The 18,412-nt window shown below is 43.5% G+C and overlaps 1 protein-coding gene and 1 long non-coding RNA gene across 5 annotated transcripts in view; one reads left to right on the top strand and one right to left on the bottom strand.

Annotated features, from left to right (window-relative positions):
- Nucleotides 1-7,451, bottom strand: part of LOC148650037 (noelin-2-like) — a 114,354-nt gene extending 106,903 nt beyond the window's left edge. The window contains exon 1 of the mRNA XM_088603432.1: nucleotides 6,939-7,451. Coding sequence (XP_088459558.1) covers nucleotides 6,939-6,995 — 57 coding nt within the window. The 5' untranslated portion in view covers nucleotides 6,996-7,451. The remainder of the gene's footprint in view (nucleotides 1-6,938) is intronic.
- Nucleotides 1-18,412, top strand: part of LOC148650036 (uncharacterized) — a 195,124-nt gene that overhangs the window by 110,885 nt on the left and 65,827 nt on the right. For 3 of the 4 annotated variants that reach the window (XR_015926000.1, XR_015926002.1, XR_015926001.1), the window contains one exon: nucleotides 4,779-4,905. This is a non-coding gene — a long non-coding RNA (uncharacterized LOC148650036). Of the gene's footprint in view, nucleotides 1-673; nucleotides 3,025-4,778; nucleotides 4,906-18,412 lie in introns of those variants that run through there. The other variant, XR_015926003.1, reaches the window with a different exon arrangement.

Genomic DNA, 18,412 nt, shown 5'->3' with positions numbered 1-18,412 from the left:
AGAACCGTCATGCAGCAGTAATGTAACCCTGTGGTTAATGCAGTGCTTACCCTTCTGCCTGTGTACAGATATACAGAATATTACTGTGCCAGGATGGGCAACCTGTTGCCCATTTTTTCCTCCCATCACGCCCATATCCACGAAGTAAAACACAAACGTTTTTTAGCGTCTGCGCCTGCCCTTGCACAGTGCACGAGCCATACAGTATATAGCCGTGTTTGTGGCAATTCCTGTAGTATCTCTTTATCAAGCCTAATCATTTCAGTAGGACGGAGCACATGCTGGCTGGTAATTTCTCTCATCAAAACATAAGAAAGCTTACAAAAGAGAAGAGGCCATTCGGCCCACATAGTCCATCTCGTTTGGTTGTTAGAAGCTAATTGATCAGAGGAACTCGTTCTCATCCAGCTGATTTCTGAAAGAAGCCAGAAGCCAGCTTGTCAGCTTTGAAAACATGCTAAATGCTTGCCCTCATGTGAGGAGATCTGACAGAAATCACTGGGTATCACAATCCTATGGCACAAGTCCTTGCTCAGGAAAAACCTGCCCTGCTGCTTCTTTATCCTCAAAGTTCCACATTCTCAATGTAAGTTTTATTGCACTGACACACGTTTGGCTTAACCTTAACACCGCAAGTTGGAAAAATCAAAAACTAAAGAAATTGTTGCAATGTTTGTATGAGCACATCCCAGCATCTGAAGAGATAGTGGTCCTAATTAGTCTTGTCTTTTTGCCATATTTAACTGTCAATTCCTTTAGGAAGCCTAACTGTGCAACTAAATGTTTTTGAGTTCTGAGTTCTCCAGTCATTTTCATAATACCATTCTGCCCTGTTTTTTATGTGTAGGCAGTTTCTGTCAAAGGGATAGTAACAGATGAACATCAGGTGAGACGAGTTTGAGAAGTCTGAGTCCTTATGGCTACAACCATGAGCCCCTTTCAGGAAGCCAATTACATGGCTGCTGTACAAAGGCATTTCCCCTCCCGTCTCTGCATCCTGCTGGAGCAGAGCTGTCCTGAGATCCACCTTTCATAAAATGCATAAAACATTTGGATCAGCAGAGAAAAAGAGGAGAAAATGTATTTTTGGATCTCTTTCTGTTTTCCTTAAAAGGAATTCATAGTGTTGGAGTACACAGAGCCTCTCCTTGCTTTGTCTGCAGCCTGTGTGCATGTAGAATGATTTAGAGCAGAAGGGAGAAACAGCCAGCACAGATTTATATTTGCCAGAGTCCCCGTTACATTGCATTTCTTTAGATCCTTTAACCTAAAAAGCTCATCATCGTTGATCAGTAGATCCCAGAAAGGTAAGTGAACCAGGAAAGTAAGAAATGAAAGTTGTGTGAAGGGCTCACAGTTCCAACTTGGAAAGTGTCCACAGTTGAGAGAAGAGATTTAAAGCCCTGCTCTTGGATCTTTTAATTCTGTTGATTCTTACTCTGGGCAGGGAGCATGGACAGAGACAGACAGAGGTGGCTGTTTGAACCATTCGGAAAGCCACAGTGCTGCTTTGTTGTCCTTGTTGTGGGGCTCCCGCCTGCCAAGTAGTGGTAACTTTCTGGTGTGTTTTTTTTTTCCTTTTTCGCCGTTGTCGACATCTGCTGTTGTCGTTTTTTGACGCTGCTGTTTCTTTGGGCGCCTACTTTGAATAATTAACGCGGCTCGTTGAGTCTTAATCGGCACAACGAAATGTTTATTAAACAGCTGATTTAGCCACAGGTTATCCTGCGTGTGCCCTCTGCTATACACACTCTTAACTCCTTCACCTCCCGCGCTGGGCGCCGGCTACTGTTCGTCCCCAGCCGCGGCTGCAGCGGTAATCCCGAGCAGCGTCTCTACCGTCTTGTACTGTCGACACCACCAGGCAGGTGTGTTGATGTAGAGTGGACCCGCACCGGTTTGGGGGCAGTCATACCGCGATCAGAGCTGCGGCGTCTGTCAGCTCGGAATCGAGCCGCCAGCGGAGCGAGCGCTACCTGCCCTGACCCCGCGCGCAGCCCCTGTGATCGTTAGGAGCCGCTCCGCGAGGCACCGAGTGGCTTTCATCGCGCGGGCCTCGCGGGAGCCCCCGTGATCGCGCTTCTGTGGTTGTGCAGTTCCTTTCAAAACGTTTTTTTTTTTAAAAAAGGTAAATCTTAAGAGTTTTCCTGGAATCACAACTACAGGGCCGTCTGGGGACGTCCCGCGCTTCAGTTCCTGCGCTAAAACCATCGGGCGACTAAACACTTCACTGCCACCGCTTGTTTGTAGCCACCGCTGGAAAGAAAGGCGCTGTCAATCAAAGCGCTCTCCCAAAAGGCTCCTCGGTTCCTCTCCATCAGATGCACGTTGTACCATCAGCTACACACAGTGCACATTATATATCAACCCTGTTCTTCCCCTGAATGCCATCCATCTTTGTTTGTCTATCTGTACCTTCCCCATCTATCTAGTTGCCTCTTTGTAATATTATAAAGGATTGGTTGGGAAAAGTTAACAAGCCTCAATACAAGGTTCCAGGAAGGTCTAGAGAATATCTGCCCCAAGTGTACAGTATGTGACCTAATGTACAGTATGTGGGAAAGAATAAAATAAAACCAGCGAGCTTGAAGGTACTGTACAACAGCGGAACCCAAATCAGAGAACACAAGTGAAAACTGTGTGGAAGCACCATATAAAGGAAGCACTTCTTTACACAAAGGGGTTGTGGGAGTCGGCCACAAGGTACCCAGTCGCGTTATTGACCCTGATACCCTGCTTTCCTTCAAGGTGGGATCAATTAGCTACTAATTACAAATCAATTGATGCTTGCAAGCTTTATGTTTTTAATTAAAAGCAATGCCCTTGTAACAAATCCCAGTGCTCCTCATTCCTGGACGGTAGACTGCCGCTAATTTGAAATGTTCAGTAGGTAAGGACCTGAACACACTGCTCTAGTGCTTACCGCCTTCCTGATGTCCTCTGTCCTTTTCACCAGCAGCAGCAGTTCAACAGAATCCACATCTGATGCTACACAACACCAATACAAATCTACCTGCCCACAAGGTACGAGCCAGCGCGCCTACAGCCGAAACTTCCCCCACAGTGAGAACGCAGCCCAGGATCCTGATGGGAGGCCTGGGAGTTTGTAATCCAGCGGCTGCAATCTCAAGGGAACAAGCGGTGGGGAAAAAAATAAAAAAGAGACCGCAAGCAATTTGTTGTTCCCCAGCTGGATGTTTCAGAGAGCATCTCTCTTAATCCCCCACAGTGGACTGGGATAAAAAGGCAGCTCTTTGGCGTGTGAAATCTCAGGGCTCAGGAAAAGCGAAACTAACACTGCCGGAGAGCGGGATGGATGCTATCGCTCTGTCTCGGAGCTTCCCTGAAGAGCTCAGGAGGGTCTCCGATCAGCAGAAAGCGTTTCATCCTCCTCTCTTTATCTCTGCTTTCGGGGGAAACGGGCAATTACATGCGTGTGTGCAGCTGTTAAAGGCTGGGGTCCTCCCGTAATTACATGGGTCTAGAGATAAGAAACTCCGAGGAGAATCTCTTCTTCAGGGCCACTAACTCCAAACGCATGACCTTTTCCGCTCCCAGGATTAGGCTCTTGTTCACTCCTAGCTAATTGCTCTCCCCGCAAGGGGTCTATCTTGTGTGGAAGGCTGTCACAGGAGGCGGTCTGAGCTCCAGTGAGCGGAATCTACCATTTTGCAACTGTTGTCTTTCTGTATCATCCTCCCTCTTCATCCCAAGGCCACTGCTGGGTCATCACAGCCACTGCCCTCTCCGGGCAGTCAGTGGGACAGGGGGCTTTTTCCCACCTCACCACCCATCGCCCCCTGGTGCCAAGAGAGCCCTGGCCCAGCGGGTCCAACCCTGCCCCCTGCAGCACTGTGCCCCTTGGTGACACCAGAACACAACAATTTACAATACAATCGCACAGTCTGTCAATTGTATTGGAAATTGCAATTGTATCATCACGATCTTAATCTCTTTCCCTATAAACATCCGTCCTCCTATTCTTCTGTCCCTCTTAACGAGCTCGCGGACGAGGCACTTCATTGCTGACAGCACCGCCGTACACTGGATTGTTCGTGCACTGATAAATCAACCTTGATTGACTGATCAATGCCAGAGGAGAAGAGGCCATTGTCTTGTCTATCCCCACCGGAGTCAGTAGGTAATTGACCCAAGGCTCTCATCCAGCAGTTTCTTCAAAGGAGCCTGGGAACCAGCTCCCACAACATGGCTGGGTAGCTCGTTCCACGCTCCCACAACCCCAGCAGTAAAGACGCGCCTCTCGTTCTTGGTTTTAAATGTACACGACCAAGGCTTATGATGTCCGGGGCAACTTTTTTAGCATTTTGTTTCACCGGTTGGTGTGTTTGGTAAAGGCTCGTGCTTTGTACATGTACGGGGGGTGGGGGGGGACCAGTTCAGGTACACTTGGGCTGAGCTGAAGTGCAGGAGACTCAACACCAATACAGCAAACAGCATATTAAAAACCCAGACACATATTCCTTATGTTTTATATTTGATGTTTGTATGTACTAAAACAGAAGAACACACAGGGAGGATTCTAGCCTGTCAGCCATGAAGTCCTTTTTAATTATAAACATTTACAGGATCTCGTTGACTGCTGCCAGCATAATTCGGTTCGTATTTTTAAATTACAATCACCACCGTACAAAACTCTTGTTAATGCCGTCATTTGAACACATTTGAATTGCTTTAATGTGACAAGAAGCTAATATATCACTTTTTTTATTCTTTACGTTCATGCAGTGATGAAAAGTTCACCGCTGTTCGTTTGATAGGAGCTGGACGAGGTACTTAACGCTCTCCTGACACCGGCACGAGACACCTGCCGGAAGTAGCCATTGGCCCGGTTGTGGGGAGCGGAAATGCGTCAAAACAACCGCCGCCACCGTTTGAAGTGTTTCGGTAAGTAAAATACATTTTATGGGGCTTTTGTTTTAATGTTTTTCCTACACGTATCGGCTGGTTTTGAAAACACATGTAATATGTGCACGTTGTACATGATGTAATATGATTAAATTGTAAGAAGGAAAAGTAAAATGTCTTAATTAAAAATCGACTCGTAATTGGTCAATTGGCTTTTAAAGACCGGGGGAGAGAGCGTAAGAAACGCTAGGCCACCGCTTGTCCTCTGAACTTGAGTTTTTTTTATTTTTCGAGTTTTGGCCTCCAATATTGAGTTCAACCCCCCTGTCTGTGACAAGTGTGTACTAATATTTCCCTTTTTTGTGTTAGCGCACTATTTCTAAAGTTGAGGAGTTTCGGTATCAGTTGGGAACCATCTAAAAATAACAACCCACACGTATTCATCACAATTGCGGTCACGGACTTGCCATGAATAAAGATGGTGTTGACTTTAGGTTGAGGGGAATGAGGTCTGAAATAAACGTTTTATTACTGTGAGAAGACTAGGCTTTGACGTGAACTTGGTACTGTGTTTTTATTTTAAAACTGGGAACCATATTGTAACTTAATGCAGCGATTCCCGATTGAACTGGGTCGTTCGGGTACTTTTGTATGTTAAAAGTAATCAGATATCATCACTCTCCTTTTGATAGTTGCGAACTAAAAAACAAGACTGTACACTGTCGTACTATGCCACCGTGCATATTTAACACGCATTACCTACGTGGAATATTTGTCATCGCTCTGAAGTGTAAGAGGCAATACAGTATTTATATCTGTTAAATTGAGCAAACGGCACTCATCAATTGTTGATGTTTTCAGCATTGCGCTGGGAAAGGGGAGGGAGCCATTTACCATAAATAATTAAACGACACTTTAAAACAAATTGGCCCTTAAGGGCAATTAACAAGCTACGATGGTGGAAATGAGGGGGCTGGAACTAGGGACGCTGCGATTTTAGAGCCACTCCGGTCCAAACTGGTAGTCTGTGCTGACGATTCCCGAACGGAGTTGATAAAAAAAATAGTAACATCTTAGATATATTTCCAAGAACACGTCCCATAAGAGTTCCTTAGAGAAGCCGCGTTTTAAAATCGTTTCGGTTGTAGTCTTCTTTTCTTCCGTACGCATGCCTGTACAGAGCGTCACGACACATCCTCACAACTTGTGGAACCGACACCTGCAAGAGGCCAGCAGTGGTCACGGGTATTTTGTGTTGTTTTTTTTTAAAAAAAGGCTTTGTCGGTTACTGGAAGATGTAAGAAAAGACTTGGCCGTCCTTTAGAACTTTATTCGTGTCGCGGGTATTCGCTGTCCAATCGGTATAACTGTCCTCAATGGGCGAGTGCCCGACAGCCAGCGATCTCTACCCGCTTGCAAGGCTCACACTGAGTAGTACTGTACGTGCGGGGTTAATACTACGAACACGGACTCGTGTGCCCAGACCGTAAGGAGACGAGAGACGCTATAATTCTGTCTGCACCACCACCACTCCCTGTCCTCCCCACCTACAGCAGACGTCTGGGATCTCTGAACTATAACCCGAGACCCTTGATTCGGCTTGAAGAAGATACCGTCAGTTTTGTCTTTCAACTTTGCGGTGCATCCCGCCGCCAGCTGGAGCACAGAGAGGGGGGGCAATTGTTTTCCACATCCTGCGTGTCCGACACCAGGCTAGCGCTATGCTAGTGTCCTAATCTGAAACGGTAACAGTACAGTATGTAACCCTAGTACGCAATCCCCGATAAATGGCAAGAGCGCTTTTCAAGTGAAGCATTTTAGCACTTTTTTCCCTCACTGAAGATGCTGACCCATGACAGTGCATGTTGTTGTTACTACTATTATTTTCCCCCTTGAAACGATGGCATAAAATGTCAACATCGCAGACTAGCCATTGAAGAAAACGCTGTGTATTTTATAGAGCCCGTACCCATCGAAAGGCATTAACTATTGGCACAGCAGCAGCGTTTGCCTGGTCTTCACTAAGCACACAACATAAGAGTCAAACGAAGAGGATTAGAATGTCGCCTTACCTCACTCGGTCCAATTATTAACATCAGCAGCAGGAATATGTCACTAAACAGATGCATCCTTTTGGAAAATGCAGGGTTGCAGCTATCCCGGGTCCTGTTCGTGGTCTGTTCAGCCTTTTTTGCGTTCTTTATACAGATTCCGTCAGCTTCGTGGATATCAAAGGGGTTTTGTGAATTCTGTGGCGAATCTGTGCAATGAAAGACATAACAGCCGGTCTGGCGAGCGTCTTCCCTTCTCACGATGCCGATCCTGCCACAGTTGCTTAGAATAATGATCTTCTGCTATTTATTTAATTTCGACGGCGCCTCCACCTCCAAAGATATTAACTGATCGCGTCTGGGGGGAAGGAAAAAAAAAACAGGAGTGGATTGTCTATCCGTATGAACAACAGTTTATACCATGCGTCAATCCCTTGATATGTTAAAATATACCAACAACAATTCTGGAAAATCAGAGGTGGGATTGAATTGGAGAGAGAGGGGAGAAAAACGCAGAGGTTGTAAGGTGATCGCAAGACAGCCTGATAGTGGCGTAATTGCTTAGTTTCGCCAGCAGGGGAAGCAAACCCCAGCCTATGAGAGGAGTGTCCAAGAAGCGAGTTCTTTCGGAGGGAGTTGGGTCCTCGGAGTACCGTGTTGCTTCGTTGCCTGCTGAACGCCATGCCAGTCAGCTTCGTTTTGTAAAGATTTTTTTTTTTAGTTGTGTTTTCTTTGTTCTATCAAAAAAAAAACTGGATTCATAAATTCATTTACTCTAACTCCTGCATCGGTTGTGTGTGCTACTGCTGATGCTACAGCATGTCTACAGATATCCAGCCAGTTTCTAACTGCTGTGTTGATCACATTCACACCAGCGCCAAATTTCCCAAGATCCAATTAACCTGCCAGTGTGTCTGTGGGCTGTGGGAGGAAACCAGAACCACAGCACCCACGTGAACACAGGGAGAGCATACAAACTCCATGCAGATAGTATGCCAGGTCTGGAACTGAACCCAGGGCCTGGCGCTACAAGGCAGCAATGCATCATGCCATACTAATACTTTGCCTACTAATATTTTATTTCCCCATTGGCACAGGAGCCCTTGCTTCTTCTCTGAGAGTTCTCCAGATTGGGAGTTTAAAACCCCCACAGAGTATAGTGCCTGACAAGGGGCCAACCTCTCAAATTGCTGTCAGTGTGAGAAGTTATCTGACTATAACCTGTTTCTTCTGGAAAGTGAAAGGCAGTGAGTGCAGGGATTGATATCGGAGGAATGTTAGTACAGGAAGTTAGAATGGTGTGCGTTCTTTTAATTGCTGTTGTTTTTTTATCTAGTGTGCTCGGTGTCCCTGTGGGGTTGCAGTCATCCTGTAGGACTGAAAGGATGTTCTTGTAATCCAGAAGAAATCGTTCTGATTTCCTATCTTTTTTTCCTTTCTTTGTTTTTTAGTGCTAAATTATTTTAAAGTCTTTAAGGCAAGTGGTTTGGGTTGCAAAGCCATTTTACCAAGTTAATAACCGTATAATGTAAAAACACAGTTCTGCACAAATCCTCTTTTCAGTTTTGCTTCTTCCTGACGCTGTTAGGGGGGCGGATAGGTTCTCTTGTTTCTGAATTGCTTGACACATGCTAACTTGACCACAGAAGGAGAAAAATAAAATACCAGAAAATAGCTGCATGTCTTCTAATAATGGTGGTGATCTTGACAGAACAGGGGTTGTCTTTAAGTGACTCATGAGAGTCTTGGAGACAAATAGAACTTTACTAAACACTTGGCTTGCATGGAAGGAAACTAATCATCGCACAGTGCTCTGAAGCCTGCAGAACTTCATTATGTTCCTCATACAGTACAATACTACTACTGTATGCAGAACTGGGCTGCTGTGGATCTTCCAGCCCATTATGCTTACAAAGTTTGGCGCAGCCATCTTATTTTTTTGATAAACTTTTTATTAACCCAGACATGTAAGTGAATTACAATTTGTACCCTTGACTCAAGGCAGCCAAGCCCTTTAAACAAGCCAAAGATACAAAATCAAGTTCTCTATGCAGACTGTTTTGTATGAGCTGGAACTGCTCCCCCAACCCCTGCCCCCCCCTCCCCCACCCCCCTTTCCCTGCTGGCTTTCAAGACACAGGGCTGACGGAAATTATGACAGTTTGGCTGACCTGCCTCCAGCCATTGTGAAATTGGCAGGTATAAATAGTGCATTAAAGAAACTGTATTTTCCTTTCTCTGCATTTGAAAATAAACCTTGTGGAGCCTGCAGTAAATCAAAAGCCTCTTTCAGGAGAGCTGGATAATATTAAATGTTTATTTGTGGGGTGGAGGTGGTTATGCATGTTTCACAAAGTAAATTAAACCAAAGAACCGTGACTTTTTAATTTATTTTGAGTAATTTGTTTGGCTGACATTTTTATACAAAGCAGTTTCCATTTCTACAGCTGGGCATTTTACTGAAGCAGTCCTGAGTGCCTTGCTCAGTGGTACAACAGCTGTGCCCTCCCTGCGATCGGAACCCACAACCAGAGCCCTGACTATTACACCACACGGCTTTGTGGTTTGGGTTACTTTTAAGTATTTTTGTAGGTTTCTGGAGACGTTTTCCAGAGGGATAAAAAATAACTACTGCAAATGAAATAAACCTGTAGTCTAGGTTAATTAATACTATTAAATTATTAAATATTATATAACATTAATTCTTCTAGTATTATGAAGAAGGGAAAGGTCAAAGTTATTCCTGTGTTCTCAGCCAAAATACTTAGTCTGTAGTAATGTTTTGCAGATCTGATTTTTTTCAGTTCTTTGTTATTCAGTTTTTTCTTACTTTTGAATGCAATTAAGGTACACAGCACAAAATGTAACAGGATTACCAAGGAGTGTGTAGGAAGTGGTTTCTTGAGGGGCAGTGTTCTGTGCTGTGTAATGGATTTACACAAAAGCCACGTGTCTCGTATGCAGGAGTGATCTGTGAATCAGTGATGTGTTCTGCTTATGTCTACCAGTGGCACGCACCATGGCTTTGAATTGCAGACTGACACTGAAACATAACATGAGCATGTTCGCAAAGCCTGTTCTTGTGTGCAATTAGGTCACAAATGCCAGGTCCCATTTGTAAGTGTTTGTACCCAGAATTGTGCGTTTCAAGGGATTCTACCCATGTAAATAGTAGTTTGGATGGAAAATAAAGAAACAAAAAATGAAGTTTATTACTCTGTCCCTCGGATTTTTGGCAGGTTTCCAACAGTAATTTTTCTAAGATCTGGCCACAGCACAGCAGTGGGAGAAAATGGACTGAATCTAAAAGTAGATTATAGCACAGCTGTCAAATGCACCAACTGCAGAAGAGTAGACTAATTTTTGTTTTAAAAAAAAACTGTTCAGTATTCTCTGGCTGTGGCTACTGATGCTAAATGATACCCATAAGGAGAACATAACCCTTGTTTTTTTTTTTGGGGGGGGGGATGAGATAAGGGGGGTACTGGTACAGCAATGAGGCTGAAAGATCACTCAGTCGGTTTTCTAAGAAGGAGACCATTACAGCGATTTCGATCAATTATCTGTGATGGAAGACATTAAAAATGTTTTGCTCAAGGCGCTTTTAAGTTTTGCGACTGTCAGGAGGCGAGTAAGTTGCCTTGTAAAACAGACTTTGACAACTTAAATGCATTTTCTGGCTGGCTTGTTCCAGGTGAGTCACTGGATCTCTCAGCTGGCGTCCGCAGTGTCTGTAACTGTTGTTACCATTGATTAGCTTTGAAGCAATGGCTCTGGTTGCAAATGCTTGGTGTGCTCTGTGGAGCTGTCTCAGGTGTACCAGGTATGATGAAACCCATCAGCATCAAAGTGAAATTAACTCGCTGCTGCATGCTTCAGATAAGACGTTTGTCAGAGGTTCTGTTGTTAGGAACGTGACAGCACCATAGTGCACTGTTCTTTGTCTTGAGAAAATTGCTCTAGTGGTTTATTTGCAGGGCTTGGTATGACAGGAGATTCCTAGTCAAAGCTACTCCACATCAGCGCTGCCAGTGACTCACTGTGTGTCCCTGGAGCGAGTTACTGAACCTGTATATACTCTGCCCTTCAAGTGTTGTTGCTCTAGTCTCTTCCCATTTGCTTTGTATAAGGTTTTGTTAACTTGATCCTATTTTCCAGTGAACAACAGTGATTAACTTTATATGAATAAACTGCATTCTGCAATTACCTACAGGTAAGTTTTCTTGATGTTAGTGTGAAATTTCAGTTCTCTTCTGTTCTTCTGTCTGGGACACCCTTGCAAAGTGTCTCCGTGTGGTTTTATTTCAGACTAAAGAATCAAAATATAAATAAATTGATAAACTGGCTACATTTTCACGTTGTACAGTAAGAATTCTGAGCCATTCACATCGATCCTTTGCTTTGTTGACAAGTGCTTCTTAACAAGACATAATGGGCCAAATATTTCTGTTGGCAATTAATAAGTAAATCTCAACCACCAGGGAAGGGTTCATTTAGAAACTCCTTCTGCATGTATTTATGAAATATTTATACTTTAGAGTGTGTGCTGCTGGAAAGATTCCAGACAGACAACTTGCGCACGTATCGTTCTTGACTGCAAAGCTACGCTCCCTGATGTGAAGGATCTGAAGATCCTCTTAGTTTTCTTTGTCTAAATGCATTGCTGTTAATGTTTTTGAGGCTGCATATCCTAGCCAGTTCAGTTCAGTTCTCCTGTTTCGGCTGTCCATGAGAGAGAGTGAGGAGCTGGGTGGAGGGCTAATGGAGGCCTTTTCTCATGTGTAACTCAGAAATCAAACTCTTCAGATTTTTTGTTCATCATTTCTTTTCTCAATTAGCGCTTCTTGTTCTGCTTTGCCTCTCAACACTGGGATATAACGTGACATTGTTTCTCTCGATCTTGCCAACTCCTGATCTGTGCTGGGGTAGAAGAAAGCATATTTGCTCCAAATCTTTGGAGACTCAGCCATCTGCCCCCCTTGTTCTTGCCTCTCTAGGAATTCGGCTGGTAAAAAGAATGCACGCTGTAGTTAAACTGAGCTGGCTCCAGGACACCTGTGGTTTCCACCCTGCTCTCTCGGCACCTCTTGGTCATGACCTACGCCGAACAACAAAGAGTAAGCAGCCTGTTTTATTTCCTGTGTGTGGGTGGCAGGTGTTTATTGTGTGTGTGTGTAAAGAAGACCTGTTGCCCCAGCCATTTACTTCATAAATAAAATCAAATGCTTCCGGCTTAGTTGCAAATACATTTTTTAAAAGCCTCAGTGAAATTCGTATACCAGTCACATTTCTGCCAGTGATTAATACTTTTAATAATAGTTTTTCCTTTACAGCAGAATTTTAAAAAATAACTTCTGTGTTTTACCATCTTACATTGAGAGAGCTATACATTGCCCAGCTATGCCATTCATCAGCCAGCCACAAGGAGGCAGTGGTACGTGGCAGGGCAAGATTTCCGTTTCTTGGAATAGCATGCTGCCACTAGAGCACCATCTGAACTACTGTTTGTGTTCAAACCCATGATCCCCAGATTTTAGGGCTCATCATGTGCCCTGAGTCTCTCAGACAGAGCTGCAAATTTGTTTATTTTAATGTGCAGCTGCATGACTTTTTTTTTGTAGGCCCATATAATTTGCTTCTTTGCACTGTCTGCAACCTTTCTGAGTAGAGTGCTTCCCAATCAGTTCTAATAAGCCGGCTAATTAGGCACATGTGTGCTCATCAAAACTCAAAAAGATGTTGCTAATTAGCTTTTTAACACCTAATATTTTTTCACTTCTAAAGAGCAGCAAATTAGAACCTGAAAAAAAAGACAGAATGGAAAGGAAAGTAATCTCTTCGTTCCGTCTTGACAACAAAAGGGACACAGTAATTGCTTTCCGGCCTGAACAGCACATGCTGGGAGTGAAAGCAAGCTTTTGCATAAATGCTTTTGGAAATCAGACATTGAACAGAGGGACTTGCCGACTAGCCATAGTCCCATCTGTATTGGAGTTTGTGTTCCATTGTGAGCGTCTCATTTTCAGATGCAGATGCATGCTTTGTTTTATTCATAGGGACGCTGTCGCTGTGGTATAACTGGTCTGTGTCCTGTTTTTTTTAATTGTATCTCCAGTCACTTCCCCAGTTTTTGAAATCAACATTTCTCACTCAGCGCTGCTCACCATTTGTGAAACTCATTTGGTAGTACCTTCCTCTGAAATGCATGCTGCTGAGCCATCTGTTTGGATTTGGGCTGTGAGCCCCATTGTTCCTGCAGGAGAGTTATTTTCGATTGGAGAGGCAGTGGAGCTCCCACTGACCACACTGCAGACTTGTAGCACTCATCCAGCTGTAGGAATATATCTGCAAAGTCTGGTATTTAAAAAAAAAATACTTCTCACCAATACTTATCTTATTACACTTGCAATCATTCAGAACCATAGGCATTTAATGTATGGAATGCAACCCGAGTAATTTATTATTATGTTATAGAGTGCACCCCCTCACCCTGTGGCGAACATTATAGTGCATTTAGTATGCACTATACAGCTGGGTTGACTTGATCAGGGTGAAGTATCGCACCTTGGTCAGGGACTCTACTGCACCATCTACACTATGAACCTGTAATTCTTTGGATATGGGACCGGAGACTTGAGTCGATACTGGATTTCAGTGGAAAAACATCATCAATTGGCTTCTGGAAAAACTGGCATTGGTGTGAAAGAATGTGTGTGTGCCCTGCAGTTGACTGACGTCCCATCCATGGGGTACCCTGCCTTACGCTCAGTGCTTGCCGGGATAGCCTCTGGCTCTCCTGCGACCCTGAATTGGAAGAAGCGTTTAGAAAATGGATGTGTGAAGCATCATCTACGGTAATTTAAAGAGATGTCTTTCTCTCCACAAATCCCTGTGGTTCTATAAAAGAACATGACCATTTCCTCTGGTCTGGAATGACAGACTCCCTCTGTTGTTCCAACTCCAACATGGTGGTAATCTGTCACACACCCATCCCTCCTGCACACTCTCAGTGGAGGTAATATGAATATGAAACTTTAATCATCCTCATTTTATCTGTCTCCTGAAGTGTAAAAATGCTGCTAGTCTGAGATGGATGTGGAGCCCTATCTGCACTTTCAGCCACAGCATTTGGAAGGTAGAACTGGAGAATTAGGTGTGTGTTTTTTTAGCAAAGGAGGGGTTCGGTCTGTCTCTAAGGCCACCAGATCTTCACTGCTGCTTCTTTGTTTGACCTACAGACTGTCTGTCACTGTCCAGCTGAAAGATGTTGTTTGTGGTGTCTGTTAGAACACAGCCAGTCTTTTCTCATATGTGTTCTGTTTGGGTCAGGTCATTAAAAAATTAGTTTGAAACTACACTGTGCTTTCACAGTAGAAACATGAAGTTCCCAGTTACTGTAATGATTATTGATTAGCTTACAAAGGAAATGTAATCAATAAGAAGCCATTATTATGCAGTCTCAGAATTGTTACTACTGTCATTGTTACTATTTAGCCATAATAATAAATGAAAAAAGGGGCACCCTTTAATTCTTTGCTAAAACAACTTGCCTCCCCCCAGAGATAATAAAGACACTCTCTCTTCTGCAATGGTGGAGAAGTTGTCATATTGGTAACAAGTAAAACAATTGATTTTATTGGGAGACAAGCCTATAGCTAATATCTTTGGAAGACAGCTCATTTGTAACAATATTTAAGCATATATAAACAGGATTCTTTAAATCCACGTATCCACAGGAGGAACACATTACATTAATAAATAAAGGGACAAGTGCATATTCAAAGTTTGTCCTTTTTATTGCATCCCCACCATTTCTAGAAAATGTATATATGTCAACCAAATATGTTGAGCTTTCCTTGTGAGAGTAAGGGATTTCACCAGTCTGCTATGGCTCAGCTTTCCCTATCCAGAAAATGTCAGCTGGACAGATTGATACAGTCGGCACCCCATGCCAGTGTGTGTAAAGTGAGTATGAATCCTCTGTAGAGGTAATGAGGTTGCTGTTGGCTTTGCAAGGAAGAATACATTAAAATGGGGCTTATCTGGGCTTCCTGTTGTGTACCTGGAAGAGAACTTGGTTCTGCTTCGCAGAGGCAGAAATTCTTAAGTTTCTGGCCGCTGTGCAGTGGAGTGCATTGGCTGCCCACGTGTGTCCTGTCAAGAACAGCAGATCATGGAGGTGTGAATAAAAAGCATGCCAAGCAGTGTTGCTTCTTTTCCTAGGCCGGTCTCTCCCATGCCCTGGAAAACGTTTTTTTCATTTCCGAAACAGGCAGCCCACCAGCGTCACAACTGTGTATTGCACTTATTAATTTATACAGCTCCTCAGGCATCGTCGGAATATTAGCATAATGGGGTGGCAGTACAGTTAGGAGGTCGACGCTCGCACGTGGGAACATGTAAAAAATACAGCCGTCAAGCTGCGCTGCTTTGGCGGATAATTGGAGCAACAGGGGTCTGGAGTGCCAGAAAGGGATTTATGCTTAATTCTCTTCTCCAGCACTCTTAGATCTCACAAGAAAATTTAAACGCAGCTTCCTGGCGGCGCACATACCTGCCAGTATTTAATGCCTAGATTACAACTCTGAGGTTGCACAGCCCTTTCTATAAACTGTAGATGAGCCTGGTGGGGTTTGGATTCTCTGTAATCTAGACAAAACGCATTGTAAAGAGAATGGTGGAGGGAGTACTTTTCTCTTTACATTAATTTTAAAGCTTTTTTTTATTTAAAGAAAGGCAGACGTTCTCAGATGGGCCATGTTTTGTAACAACTTTGAAACATGTTTCATGTAATTGTATTTTATGAATGTAATTTATTGAGAAGGATATATTAACAATATCAAAATGAGGGAAAGCTGCTACTACAGGGAACAATGAGTTGGAGATGCATAAAAAGTGTGAAAATGAAAGCATTGAAAAATATAGTGTACTTTTGAATATTTGTTAAATCATTTCTGTGATATATGTGAGTGTGACTTCTGCACAAGCACTCATTCCCTTCAGTAGTGTGGGATGACTGGGCACAGGTGATGAGGCAATTTGACCTGTAGAATGTCAAACCTGGGGAAAATCGAGAAGATGAAAAGGAACCATTATGCCCCACTTATCAAGACAATTCCTTCATGTGCACACCTGAGCAGAGCTTCACAGCTAAAATGACTTTCATCTTCCTTCTTTTCAGTATGAAATTGGCCACATATGTGTTCATTTGCCCCTCATAAACTGATGCATGCTACAGTCTCTTCATGCATGTAGTATTTGCACTCACCTTTTCCCCCCTCCTATGGTCCATAAATAACAAGTCCTTTCAGAAAGGACCCTCATGCAGTGATGGGGCTTTTCTGAAGGTTGGCCCCTGGGCTGTGGCTTTTGATTTCTACAAGAATGGCCTTTCACATACAGAGTGAGTGGAGAGCAGCGGGCATCAGTCATGCGGGAGTGAGCAGTAGTTCTCACTAGGAAGGGCAGTAAAGGACTGCTGCCTCTTTTCGCCTTAAGAGCGAATCCTTCATGCAGCTTGGAAAGTGACAAGATTTCTTCCTGAAACCCTCTCCTTTCTGTTGTCCCTTTACTCAGCTAGCTCCCTTCAGGCTGTGGAAGTAGAACCCATACCACTGATTTTCAACAGTCTGGCTTTGCCATCTCTTTTCTGGCAGCTTTTTAACCTTGTAGTGGCAAACAAACAATGTGTGACTACCTGTTATTTACTTCTACATGTCTGCTGTTAATCCACTGCGGGGGACAGGTGTGGCGCATGCATGTGCTTGTATGTTAGCATGTCACTGGAGCCGATGAGATTGCTTGTCTTGACGTTGTCTGACGGTCTCTATCTTATTATGAATTCTCAATTTTTGGGATCACATCACGGATATAAAATTTAAAAAACAGATGAGTTAGCAAATGTCGTAGGCTGGTTCTGTGCTAAGTTGAGCGCTAGATTTGCTTCAGGATGTTCTTGGTTACTCTTCAAGATGCTGATAGTTTGTGTTAATACTACAGAGGATTCCAGTATTCTGTATACAGTATACATTTGCAGTTTGTCCTCCACATACTTTAGTCAGGTTTGTAAGGAAATGGGATATACACACAGTATAACATTATGTAAAAATACTGAATCCAATGGAAATTACATAAGAAAGAATGCAACACTAAACAGAACTGCTCAGTTAACAGAAAACAAACTTTAAGGAGAGATTTGCTAATCAGTGTTAAGACACAGATCTGTTGCTGGCTCAGTGCTAAAGCTGTAAAAGGTTGGAAATTAACTGCTGAGTCTCCACTTGAGATTTCCCCAGCCAATGTGCTGACAAGCCCATAATTTGCAGGGATAATCCTCCAAAGGCCTTCTTTCTCGGTTTCTAATAACATTTCTCTCCTGACCTCTCATTAGAGCCTGCCCCAGTGGTTTCTTATTTTTCTGTATGATGCAGAGCTCAACCAGGGACAGTAGTAGGCTTATCTATTCCTTTACAAACTGTGTGTAACCACCACCACCTCGTACTGTACTGTTACAAAAAGCAAATTAAGTTGCAGATTTTTTTACCTCTTTAACCTCTAGTTCTTTGCTGTGACTCTGCATCAAGATGTTGTCCTGCAAATCAGTAACATAATCTGTTTTAACTTTATCCTTTCTGAAGTAATGATAACAATATTATTGTTAAAAATGTTGTTTGACATTGGCCAGACTGAAATGTATGACTGAAATGTATAAAAGTTCGTGTCTTCCAGCCTCGTGTTTCATGTTTGAAGTCTTTTTAAGTACTAGAACACAGACCACAGTCCTTTAGAATTCTAGACAGCTTCCCTTTCAAACTCCTGCAAAAGTCTGTGTTTGAAAGACTGGTTTTCTGAAAACAAACGTAGGCACATCTCTATCTGTAGCCTGTACTTCAGAATGGGTGCAAACAAGTGGAGGTCATTCAGCTATCGGTACTGTATTGGTGCAAGATCATTTCTTAATTATCTGAAAGACAACGGGGAAAAAACAGGGAACGTCTGAGAGTGGTTAAGCTCTGTCTTCATTGTCTTTGATTCCTGGCGGGATAGTGTAAATACGCATTTTCAGGCCATCATAGATTAAAACCTGAAGAAAGTTTTATTCATGATATTCAAATAAGGTTCTTGGGTCAGCGATGTGTGTGCAGGTGGGGAGGGGGGAGGTGCGCTGCAAATTTTGTAGATCTCTGTAAGGGTGCTGTGGCCTCTGGTCTCTATACTGGGCCATTGATTTGGAATTTCTGGTTCCTAGGAAAGAGTGACACCTACTGGTTCATCAGCACCACTTTCAGCAGCTACCTACAGGTCTCCTTTCCCAGTACAGAATGGGCCCAGTTCTGCATAGCTTCTGAGATCCGATAAGATCAGTCAACAGGGTAGTATAACTCAGCTTGCAGTGATTTCAGTAAAACGCACTACAACCCTTCATGCAGAGCTCTGTCAAATGCAGGTGTCAGAGGAAAACCTGCAGGACCCACAATGGTCCTGTCTGTGTTGAG

This window comes from Lepisosteus platostomus, chromosome 13, assembly GCF_059453375.1.
Source record: "Lepisosteus platostomus isolate fLepPlt1 chromosome 13, fLepPlt1.hap1, whole genome shotgun sequence".
NCBI lineage: Eukaryota > Metazoa > Chordata > Actinopteri > Semionotiformes > Lepisosteidae > Lepisosteus > Lepisosteus platostomus.
The sequence above is the reverse complement of the archived record's forward strand: the minus strand, read 5'-3'. Positions and strand labels throughout refer to the sequence as shown.